This window comes from Pectinophora gossypiella, chromosome 14, assembly GCF_024362695.1.
Source record: "Pectinophora gossypiella chromosome 14, ilPecGoss1.1, whole genome shotgun sequence".
NCBI classification, from domain to species: domain Eukaryota; kingdom Metazoa; phylum Arthropoda; class Insecta; order Lepidoptera; family Gelechiidae; genus Pectinophora; species Pectinophora gossypiella.
The window spans coordinates 9854537-9866787 of NC_065417.1; the positions used below are offsets into that span (position 1 = coordinate 9854537).

A 12251-nucleotide genomic window follows, 5' to 3' on the forward strand; every position below is an offset into this window, starting at 1 on the left:
AGGATCATGATCATGACAATTTTTCATAATTTTACCTATGATTGAGCTTGTGTAGGATGAGAAGAGAACTAACTGATGATAAGGACTGGTTCAGACTTTATTATTTATTTATTAACATAAACAGAGGAGTAGTAATATAAAGTAACATTCGAAAAAATATTTTGTTATTTTTCCTTAAAACCAATTTCCTTTAACATACAGTTTTGACAAAAATAATCAGTTCCAATTGTAGAAATAAAATTTAAGATTGATTAAATGATTATAATTATTATATTTTGTCAAAATTAGTATAGTAGCGCCATCTCTATCAATAATATAATAATTAAGTTTTACAAAAGCGCATGCTACTCGACCATAGATGTCTCTGTACGGTATTAGTAGACGTCTCTACTATTTAACAATAGGTGTCACTAGTAAATTTTTGTATATCGTCATCGTCTATGTGATGGCAACATTGTTTAAAAAATAAATCGTAAATTTGCTCTCGGCGCCGGCATCCAAAAACCGAATATTCTAGACATCGGGAGTACAAAAGTCACCTCGCTCAATTCTCTTCATTTGTTTCCGAGATTTGAGAAGAGAAAACTTCTATTTCAATATAAAAAATGGCCAACGTTGTGAAGAAACTAGTACCCCTTTTGGACCGTGTACTCATCAAGAGGGCTGAAGCCGTCACGAAGACCGCGGGAGGCATCATGATCCCTGAGAAGGCTCAGTCTAAGGTACTGCAAGGAGAAGTTGTCGCTGTTGGTCCCGGCGCGAGGAAAGATAATGGTGAATTCGTCCCAGTCCTCGTGAAGGTCGGCGACAGAGTCCTGCTTCCCGAGTACGGCGGCACCAAGGTATCCCTCGAGAACGATGAGAAGGAATACCACCTCTTCCGAGAAGCTGATATCCTGGCGAAGATCGATAACTAAAGGTTTAGTTTTAATTTCTCGTTATTCCAGTTTGGTTAGTCATAAAATAGGAGTAGTGAATGGACATTGCGATTGTGTAATCCGTTGGATGCTGATGAATTTGATGTTAACTGCGTTGCATTTCTAATTATAATATTGTTATAAAATCTTTTGTTTCATTGTCTCCTCGTTAATAATAATAGTTAAGCATGATAAGTGTTTCCCTTGAGTGATTTGAATAGGTTATGTCAATGTGAATTTTGAGGTTATATGGGGTGGGCTTGGCTTTGTGCAAAGATTCCAAAACAAGGTTGAACAGAACAGTTCATGCTGCATACAAAGTAAATTGTTCATTACAAAGTAGGTATTACTAGAATTTTTAAACTATAATTCTTTCGTCATCTTTATTGATACAAATAATTGAACTTCCTATACATCTATTAATATTCGAAGGTTGTAACCTACATAGTTGGTAGATAAGTTCACATTCCTCTTAATAACTTTTGTAGTGATAAATGTGTCAGGACTCAGGAGTTCAGAACTTCACATTATTTTAATAGAATGATCGTTGAACATCAGAAATGAGTCCAATCTACAATGGATAAAAAATAAAATGTATATTAAATTCTTTATTTGCTTAAGTATTAGCCACATATAAATTCATACAACCAGACATAATTTGAACAATAATCACAGTAAGCCGTTCATTTTACCATCTTCAGGGTAACAATTAATACTCCGATAAGCCCCAGGAATTGGGTAGTCAGTTCCACATATACTAAACTGATGTTGCAAGCTTCTTGTTAGTATGCACTGAAAATAGCAAGTTTGACAAACATCCTAAGTTTCTAATTCTAGTAAGGTTCTAATTTTAAATTAGCAGTGAAACTGACTTACAGTTCTTGGGTTATTCATAGATGCTGTCTATTTCATCGTCATCGTGAATAAGCCCGATACATCCAACTGGATGCTTATTCATGATGATGATGAAATTAAAATGGATTTTTGTACCACTCTTTCTATTTTGCTGTCTATTTATTAAAAATATTTACATAATTATAAAACATAATAGGTAAATTATCTTACTCAAACTCTGGAACAGTATTACAAACAGTTGCAATTTAAAGTAAATAATTTGTGATAGGCTAGGTACAATCGTTTCGCAACAACATTAAGCTAACCTCTTGTTAAGAAAATTAAAATACTGATTTGTTTCTTCTATAAATGTTAGTTCAATAGCAAGTTTTAAATGGCAAGTTAAAAGCAATTTTTTCATGATATCAGTATCTTTACAATAACAGTAAATGCAATATTAACCAGATAGACAAAACAATGGTAATGATTTCTCACTATTTCCAAGGCTTTATAATCTCATTAGCAATTTTTTATGCCGATTATTGTTTTTGTTTCAAAAAAAAAGTTACTAAGCTATAAAAGTTCTATTGAGATTTTATGTGAATACTGGCCCCGATTCCTGGAGACACCGCCTAATTTTATTTTAAGTTATATCCGTCATTTTCATATCCGTCGAAAAGGAAAGGGACGGATGATTCACAGCTCTTAATTTTAGGAAGAATGAGTAAATGAATGTGTCGGGTTATTGACTGATGTAAAATTTTTAGACGGTTTAGATTTGTGCTTAAAATTGACGTGTGTTCCATAAATTTTATGCTTGTCTATTACCCGTCCCTTTCCTTTTCGGCGGATAAGAAAATGACAGATATAACTTAAAATAAAATTAGATGGTATTTACAGGAATTAGCACCACTGTGTGTACAATTAATAAAACTTTGTAAATAGGTACCTTATATTAACCTAAGCTTAAAATAACAAAGGTACATTATGATGGCATATATCAATGATAAATAATTTAATGTAACTATTGTAGAGATATGGCCGTTCGTCTCACTGCAGCAGACAATGCTGGGTTGGGGTCGGGGGGCTCGGTCAGTAGTTGCACTGATGTCCAACAACCATCCTCATTTGACTGCCGTAAAGCTTCCATAGTAGCTTGTACTCTCTGTCCATCTTCAAATGTTGCAGCGGCTCTCACAGGCTCTTTCACCCAATCCATCTGTTCCTTCACAGGCAAGAAAGCTTCTTTCAATGCACTAATCATCTTACAAAGACCCTTGATATATGGCTTGGGAACAACACTTGAAGCACAACTCAAATCTTCAACATCAACATATATCACCTCCTCCTTATCATGAGGCCTTTTACCTTCATCTTCTGAAATCTTTGAAACATTTGGTTTATGCAACTTCCCATGTAAGTCACCACCTCTCACTACCAAGTAACCTCTTTTACTGCAAACACAAATTTCTTGATTGAAACATGGGCCTGGCAGGTGATTATTTAATGTTGCTGTCACTAATAAACCCTTGTCCATTTGTAGCTGGAATGTACAGAAGTCTGGGGCAGTGATTTTTCTAATACCATTGACTTTTGGTGTTTCATCTACAAATGTTCTTAACACGCCTTGGACTTTAACAACTTTCTGTCCCGTTAAGTATGAGACTAAATCTATGACATGGCTGCCAACAAGTGTAAGAGTGCCACCACCCATAGTATCATCGCACAACCAGTTATAGGTCTCTCCTAAAAGGGATCCCATTTGTACACGAACATCTATCAATGTTAACTCATCTGGGTTGCCCAAGTAGCCATCCTGGATGGTTTTCTTCATGTGACTGAAGGCTGGCAGGAATCTGAGAGAGTGATTGACTATGGATATCAAAGTAGGATAATACTGTGCAGCTCGGACCATCTTGAGCGCCTCAGCCTGGCACAGCCCCGCCGGTTTATCACACACTACATGTTTTCCTATTCCCAGAGCTTTCACAGATATTTGCGCGTGTAAATTCGGGGCACAAACAATGAATACAAGGTTAACGTTCTTCTTTAAAAGTACATCATCGATTTTATTGGTAAAAAACGGAATTTTAAGCTCCTTGGCTGCGACTTCGGCTTCGTGAAGTGTTACTCCCCATATTGCTTCGACAGCAAATCCTTTCTCCCTGAGGAATGGCACTAGAACTTTAGCAATCGCGCCGGTACCAAAGACGCCTATTCCTGGCAACATGTCTCCTGTTTTATCTCATTAAAACTAATTAAAATAACTGTGAAGCTAAGAGTAATTTACTATTTACGTTTATTTTCACAAAAAACATTCGTCACACACACAAGAAACAGCTGTCAAAGTTGTGTTTTTTTTTTTAATTTAGGATTAGGCCTACTTTTCAAGATCCAAGCCAAAGATTTCATCATACAATAAAATCAATCTGAATATGATTTTTGTTAAGAAATTAAATATATAACGCTGATAAATAAATAGAATTACAAAAAATAGAAACAATATAAATTCCAATAAATAGAAATAATAATATAAACCAAAACAAAAACCAAAATGATTATGAATTCCGTTTTACGCATTTTTTTGATAATAAAACAATATTGGCACAAAATACCTACTATCTACGAATAAATAATAAGTCAGGAAGAGTAACAACGCTCACAATTTGACGCCACTAAAATGTACACTTAGTGGGCGGGGCTTAAAAAGACTACTCGCACCTACTTCAATCTGCCTCGCGCCGTCACTGACGTATGTCATTGCTCGATTTATGGTATATTTCTATGGAAAAGCAGTGAAATATTATGTAAAATGTCGTCATGTGTAGTTAGTTGGTGTAGGAAACGAAAAAAGCACAGCAAAAAGTTAACTCGAATAACTTATCATCGGTGAATATAACATTTCTGTTCTCGTAAACACATTGTACTTTGGTCCGCATTATTCAAGAAGTTCCTAGCTTAATTCAGATAAATTATAATTTGTAATACTATGCAGTCAAGTAATACCAATATACCAAAATTTCCAGCAAAATATAGGTTTTTCTGTTATTTAGTCTTATCGAAATTTCCTTTTTTTATTTTCCCCAAAAATGAACACCGGCTTCCATCCTATTCCAGTAAATAAATAGTAAATAATAAGTCACCTTGTAATTATACCTATTTATATATCATCCAAGTAAAAAATTGAAGTATTGAATAGTTGTTTTTACTAAATACCAATTAATTCAAAACACAAAACATGCAATATAATAATATATACTTGAATACATAATTCAGCAACACGCCTCATCCGAAATACAAAACACTGAAAATTATTAAATCCACTGTTAGTTTCGTCCATTTTTTACTTATACTTACCCATGCATTGCATAACAACATCCTTGATTTGAGAACCCCGGAAACACACGGACCAACCTCTATTACGATGCCTGTTGCCTGATGATCTACGAATAAATAATAAGTCAGGAAGAGTAATTATGAACAAACGCCGGCGAAATATTGGCCCCACGACATTCTAAAAGGTCGTAAATCCATAAAACCAATCAGTAGCTCAGAACAATAACTAAAGCATAGAAGGAAGGCTAAAATAAGAATTCAGAAACTATAAACCGGCTCTCTTCTAGCTTACGACACAAACTATGAGTGAGAAAAGGACAAATGATTCGCTCTTTGCTTCATTTTTTCCGAGGTTGTCACAACATGAAATGTCATTTGGACCTATTGGACTCATTTTAACTCGGCCAAATACATAGTAACATACATAAGAAGATTTTACTTATATTTACCAAACTATTTGACACGGTCGCGTCAACTGTGTTTACGAGTGTCTTGTGTTCTGATTGTTTTAAGTGATAATTTAACAATATTTTTCCAAATAAATGGAAAGAAACTTTTATTTATATCAAATAATTGAGTGTCTCGACTGTGTGACATTATGTCTTGTGTGGTATGGGGCTGCAGCTCACATTCAGGAAGAAAAGAAAATAGCCAACAACTTCTGTTGTTTCATCGGTAAGTTTTTTGTAATTTTCTAGTGAAATGTGAACTGCTGAACAATTTTAGGAAAGTAATATGTTTTGCTGAATAGATTTGTAGCATAAAATATTTGAGATATCCATTATATTATACGTTTCATCGATGAATACGGAATTGATTTGAGGTTATGTTGATTGTCCATAGTGATGTACTAAAATTATCGATACTTTTAATTTTTAGATTTCCTGTAGACGATAACAAAGAGAAAGAATGGATAATTCGCATTAATAGACGAAATTGGATTCCAAATAAGTACAGCCGTATTTGCTCGAAACATTTTACTGCGGATTCATTTATGTGTGTTCCTAATTCAAAGTGGAGGCGTATTCGAGACGATGCTATTCCTACATTGAACATTATAGATCAGACAGATGAAATGGTGTTTAAATTTAAATTTCAGCCTAGCCTGCATCATCTCACTGCTGGATAGATAGATAAGATATTTGTATCATGTTATCACAACACGTTTATACTATCTATCATTCAACTACATATTATTATGTACTTAATAAACTTAGTATATACTAAGTCTGTAGTTGTTTTATGTCTAAACAATTATGAGTTGTACACGTTTTATATAAGTAAATTATTATTATCTTTGATTTCAGATATTAAATCCAAAAGTGTCGACTGGATTTACATGAAAAGGTATATCAAATAATTTTCTTTTTTTATATTTTTAACATGATATACATATATAGAGTGTATAATTCAACCAGCTGCACAATGCACTTAAATCAGATATATTTTACTTTTATTTTTATAGATTATTTTGTACATATACTATTTTAACATTATTATTAAACTTTATTTCAGTCAGTTCAAGAAGACGAGATGAAAAATTTAAAAGAAAAGCTGAACAAGTCCCGCCTCAAGATCAAACGACTTAATGAAAAAAAAAACAATGTGACAGGGTGTCACAAAGACAGTTTCTAAGCAAATTGACACTGTTTAGAAATTAATAAATTTGTATTTATTGTAAATATAATGTACATAATTAATAACGTGTGAAATAAATACTTGCTAATGAAAATGAACAGATTTACGATCTAATTTATATTTCATTTTACCTCCTGTTCTTATTTACTCCTACTCCAACACTCCAGGTTGATACGAACTGCGCCCAATAAAGAATGTAATGAATGTTATAGATTTGTGTAAGCGACTTAGATAAATCTTGACTAAACCTTCCTTTACAAATACAAATATACTTTATTGCACACAACATACAATACTTACAAGTTTTACACGAAAGATACAGTACACCACCTACCTACCTACCTTTTACTTTCCCTTTCTGTTCTCTTATGAATACTTGTATGCCGTATTTTTTTAAGTATAATGCTATATCTAGTAGGTACGAGTATGGTAATCCTAGTATTGAAACAGCTTGTAGCCCTAGTAAAGACCGCCATTTTATGTTTACAGAGTGGCACGTTTTTTCTGTAGGTATTTCCAGTCCATACTCTTTTCTATGTCTATGGCGTGACCCCATCGGGCCTCTTACCGTCTGTGCGGCTTAGACCCGGCGGCGGCGGTTCCAATTTGCACGGCACGTCGATCGACACCAGTGCACGGCGGATGACATCATAAATAAATTCGAATATTACAAAATACTTACCGATGAAACGATAACAGTTGGCTATTTTCTTTCCTTCCTGAATGTGAGCTGCAGCTCCAAACTAATATAAACCAGACAATATAATCCAAAAATGGTTAGATACTTACCTATCAGAGACAGAGTCTCCTTTCATCAAGAAGAAGATAATTGCATCCTACAAAAAGAAATCTTGTAAAAAAAATTTATCGACATTAATTGTAAGTAAATTTAATTTTATCGACATATTACTAAAGTGAAACCCAACACTAGGCAATGAAAAACTTGTGACAACCTACGAAATTACGAAACAATTTTTGTATATGCGTCTTTGTCTAACATTACGCCGGTTCCGTAAGATAAAGTAGAGCAGAATTATAGAGTTCTGTTGCTATTTTAGCCTTCCTTCTATGCTTTAGTTATTGTTCTGAGATCAGTAGCGATTCCGTGACGCGCTTCATTGCGACAAGTGCTGTGATTGGTTATCAACAGGCATCGTAATAGAGGTTGGTCCGTGTGTTTCCGGGGTTCTCAAATCAAGGATGTTGTTATGCAATGCATGGGTAAGTATAAGTAAAAAATGGACGAAACTAACAGTGGATTTAATAATTTTCAGTGTTTTGTATTTCGGATGAGGCGTGTTGCTGAATTATGTATTCAAGTATATTATTATTATATTGCATGTTTTGTGTTTTGAATTAATTGGTATTTAGTAAAAACAACTATTCAATACTTCAATTTTTTACTTGGATGATATATAAATATAATTACAAGGTGACTTATTATTTACTATTTATTTACTGGAATAGGATGGAAGCCGGTGTTCATTTTTGGGGAAAATAAAAAAAGGAAATTTCGATAAGACTAAATAACAGAAAAACCTATATTTTGCTGGAAATTTTGGTATATTGGTATTACTTGACTGCATAGTATTACAAATTATAATTTATCTGAATTAAGCTAGGAACTTCTTGAATAATGCGGACCAAAGTACAATGTGTTTACGAGAACAGAAATGTTATATTCACCGATGATAAGTTATTCGAGTTAACTTTTTGCTGTGCTTTTTTCGTTTCCTACACCAACTAACTACACATGACGACATTTTACATAATATTTCACTGCTTTTCCATAGAAATATACCATAAATCGAGCAATGACATACGTCAGTGACGGCGCGAGGCAGATTGAAGTAGGTGCGAGTAGTCTTTTTAAGCCCCGCCCACTAAGTGTACATTTTAGTGGCGTCAAATTGTGAGCGTTGTTACTCTTCCTGACTTATTATTTATTCGTAGCTGTTGATAACCAATCACAGCACTTGTCGCAATGAAGCGCGTCACGGAATCGCTACTGATTGGTTTTATGGATTTACGACCTTTTAGAATGTCGTGGGGCCAATATTTCGCCGGCGTTTGTTCATAATTACTCTTCCTGACTTATTATTTATTCGTAGCCTACTATAAACAAAAAAGAAACTCGTTTCGAAACTCCCTTTGCTCCCGACTTGAAAAAAGGTTTTTGTTAGGGTCGTTAGGGTGTACTTAATATTAAAAGAAATTGTTCTGAAGATAACAAGATAAAATGTAGAGCACTACAGCCCTCGGGCGCGGGAATCTGTGTTGCTTTATAAACTTAGGTACCCAAATAAAAATCTTGTGCTCAAAATTTATTCTTAGAAGCACATCAATTTGCAAAATTAATAGGCATATTAATCCAAGCGTAAGTGGAACAAAGAATAATACGTATTTGTAAAATAAATAGTGGGCATGGCGCTAAAACGAATCACTTCGGTAGAGCGCGTTAGACTCATTGCTTTGAATTTGAAATGTCCCACCTGGATTGTTAGGGTTGCTGCTGTAATTGCTTTTACTGCAGAAATTAACCTGTTTCGTAATATTTATTAGAATAAGAATAAAATAAATTTATTCTGTTCTATTTTTGTTTGGATTAATATTAGGTACTTATGTTAGCTACATCTAACGCAAGATTAGCATCCACGTTTCACCCGATGCGTATACTTATGTGAAATACCTGAGAAGTTGAATACCTACCTTCCTTTGTGTATCACCCCGAAAGTCTAGTTAAGGATTGTATACACTCGTTTACATAACAATCACGCGTGTATACTTATTGGAGTGGGTAGAGCCGTAAGTCACCTGGAGTCACTGCGGGTTTCTGCGAATATTGTGATGAATTGATGAAAATACGGTGATAGGTAGGTGGTGATGGAATTCTATAGTCTCTGCTTACCCCGGTGGGAAATAGGCGTGAGTTTATGTATGTATGTACGGTGATAGGTTATCAGCTCGTCATACGACTCTATTACTTAGGATAGTCAATCATTTTTTTAAAGGACTTTGCGGTCTTTTCCACATGACATGTCATTAGAGGTACATTGTGGATCATGAGCTATACTTAATATTCCTGCTTATTCACTTTTTCCTTTATTGTACATTTGCCGCAAATGGCATTAACTACTTGGTCGGATAAATGGGGAGCGCTGAGAGCTCTCATCCCGTAAAAAAATAAGACATCAGGCTTGAGGGTACCCAGTTGGGCGCGAACCTCGTCTCAGGGCGTCATCTGAGAGGATAATAGTATTTGAAAGAATTAATCGACCCTAGGGGGTCGATAACAATAAGCGCTGAATGGGGAAATTGCCGACCACGCCGGCGGGATCGGTATCGAAGGATACTTATCACTAAGCATAATTCGGAAATTCGGTGACATATTTACATTAAACCTGATGTTAGTCCATAATATAATATACATAGAGTTGATTCTGATCTATACTTATCACCAAAGTAAAGTATTTTAAATTAAAAATATTAACATGGCAGCCCTGGAATTAACGTATCCTATTTGCAGCTATCCGTCTTCACAACACCTCTCTGTTGGAAGCGAGTATAAGTACTCGGTCGTCTCCATAATTAGGACCGAGATACGAGCTTAAACTAAGTATAAAATAGAGGCACCTATAAAATACAATAGAATAAAATCGGTAAGTACAAAATGATACAAAATTGTTTAGTATTTACAATTTATTGCATTGGCTCTGAACATCACTGTTGGATATGGGATAGAATGAATAACAAATATTGGACATGGAACAGCTGTGGGTTAATTGTGAGATTCTGGGTTAACATGGCGTACCTACATGCAAAGAAATCGAAGTCAATCACTTGGTATTGCAATTACTTGAGATTGAATAGACAATACAAGTGGTTAACACGTTGTTCTTCTGCTGTACGATTATTGTAGAGGCCATTTACTTCTTGATGTAGCTGGTGTAGGCGTAGGGGGAAGCGGCGTAGGCGTAGGAAGCAGACGACACGATGGGAGCAGCTCCGTAGCTGTAGCTGGAGGTCAGCAGGGGGGCGGAGTACGTGTTGGGGGCGTAGTAGGTGGTCGGCAGCACGGGCAGGCTGGCGGACCGCTTCTTGATGAAGTGCGAGTAGCCGAGACCGTAGGGCGAGGTGTACAGCGGGGTGGAGGGCAGGATGGGGGCAGCGGCGTAGTGCGATGTCAACACGGGCGCAGTGGCGGTGTAAGTCGTGGGCGCGATGTACGTGGAAGGCAGCAGGCTGACATCCCTCTTCTTGATGAAGTGAGCGGGCGCCGAGTAGGTTAAAGCTGGCGCTGGCCAGTAGGGAGCGTTCACGATCGGCGTAGTCAGCGCAGGGGTGACCAGCGGAGAGCCCGCCAAGTAGGGGGAGGGCGCGTAGTAGCCGGGGAACAGGGGAGCGGAGCGCTTCTTAATGAAGTGGGAGTAGATCGGCGACGAGTACAAGTATGGGGAGGGGTGCACCACGCTGCTGGCGGACTTGGTGATGGTGGTGGTGGATGGAGCCAGCCAGGAGGACGAGTAGGCGAGCGGCGCCGGGTAGGGAGCGAACAATGCACCTGGTTCGGGGTCGGCCACCGCCACCGCCAGCAGAGCGCACAACACAAACTTGTACATATTGGTAGTAGTACGAACACGAAGGAACAACTGATGACAAACACACCTCCCCTACAGTATTTATACTCTTTGATCTATAAAGAGAGAATAAAGAATATTGTTGTACTAGAAAGCAATCTGAAAGATAGGGCAATGTCGTTTCGCAAACCGGTGTAGTGGCGGTCCAGGAAGGTGACATTTAGCTTGGAGGCCGCCGAGATATTCAGACTAGTTAGTACATCACGGTGGTAAAACAAAAGCAATCAGATGCAAATAACATTCACATTAAGCCCTACTGTGCAACTTTATTACTTACTCGCCTGAAGATACCTGTTTTAAATAAAAAGTACTTACGTGAATATACGCGATAACGTGTAAGTAGAAGGTACTTAGTCTTACTAGCATCTCTACCATGTTTAGGTACAGTAAGCAGGCAGAATTAGGACTTCGTAGAGATTAAAATACACACATAAAAACTCGCCCCCATTATGTCCTCGCCGGGATTCGAACCCGGGACCTACGGATCGTGAGCCCAACGCTCAACCACTGGACCACGGAGGGCGTTCTTCATATTCACTTAATACCTTCCTTTTTACCAAATTTTATGATTCTAGGTCTGTACAGTTCTGGCTTCGTGGGATGTAGGTACCCTATAGGTTTCGATTCCCCTTCGAAGTGCACCTATAAAAATAAGGCTAAAAACCCATTTTTCTATCTGTAGATTGTAAGTTGAACCAATATGGCGATCATAGACGTATTCTAAGAGGTTACCATTATGCTAGTCTCCAAGGTCTGATTTATTAGTAGACTACAATATTAGGTAAGTAGATTCTTATGTGAAAATCTAGCACATAATGAAGTTGCAGTAAAGTCATTATTTTGTCACAAAATTTTAACCCTGCGGATATAAATCAAAGCTTTCCGAAGA

General features: G+C 36.6%; 3 protein-coding genes and 1 long non-coding RNA gene across 4 annotated transcripts; 2 read left to right on the forward strand and 2 right to left on the reverse strand.

The window, feature by feature from the left end:
• The first annotated feature begins 455 nt into the window (after nt 1-455).
• On the forward strand, nt 456-1063 carry LOC126372894 (10 kDa heat shock protein, mitochondrial-like). The gene has a single exon (XM_050018827.1). The coding sequence runs from the start codon at nt 606-608 to the stop codon at nt 915-917; it is 312 nt and encodes a 103-aa protein (XP_049874784.1). The 5' UTR covers nt 456-605; the 3' UTR covers nt 918-1063.
• A 447-nt stretch (nt 1064-1510) lies between these two features.
• Nucleotides 1511-4094, reverse strand: LOC126372872 (glucose-fructose oxidoreductase domain-containing protein 1). The gene has a single exon (XM_050018793.1). It carries the CDS (start codon nt 3979-3981, stop codon nt 2776-2778), a length of 1206 nt encoding a protein of 401 aa, XP_049874750.1. The 5' UTR covers nt 3982-4094; the 3' UTR covers nt 1511-2775.
• Nucleotides 4095-5666: 1572 nt separating this feature from the next.
• LOC126372898 (uncharacterized) lies at nt 5667-7018 on the forward strand. Its single transcript, XR_007567238.1, has 3 exons — nt 5667-5762; nt 6395-6434; nt 6603-7018. It is a non-coding gene; the product is annotated as an uncharacterized LOC126372898 (long non-coding RNA).
• Nucleotides 7019-10443: 3425 nt separating this feature from the next.
• Nucleotides 10444-11359, reverse strand: LOC126372885 (uncharacterized). Its single transcript, XM_050018816.1, has one exon. The coding sequence runs from the start codon at nt 11342-11344 to the stop codon at nt 10652-10654; it is 693 nt and encodes a 230-aa protein (XP_049874773.1). The 5' UTR covers nt 11345-11359; the 3' UTR covers nt 10444-10651.
• Nucleotides 11360-12251: the final 892 nt, after the last annotated feature.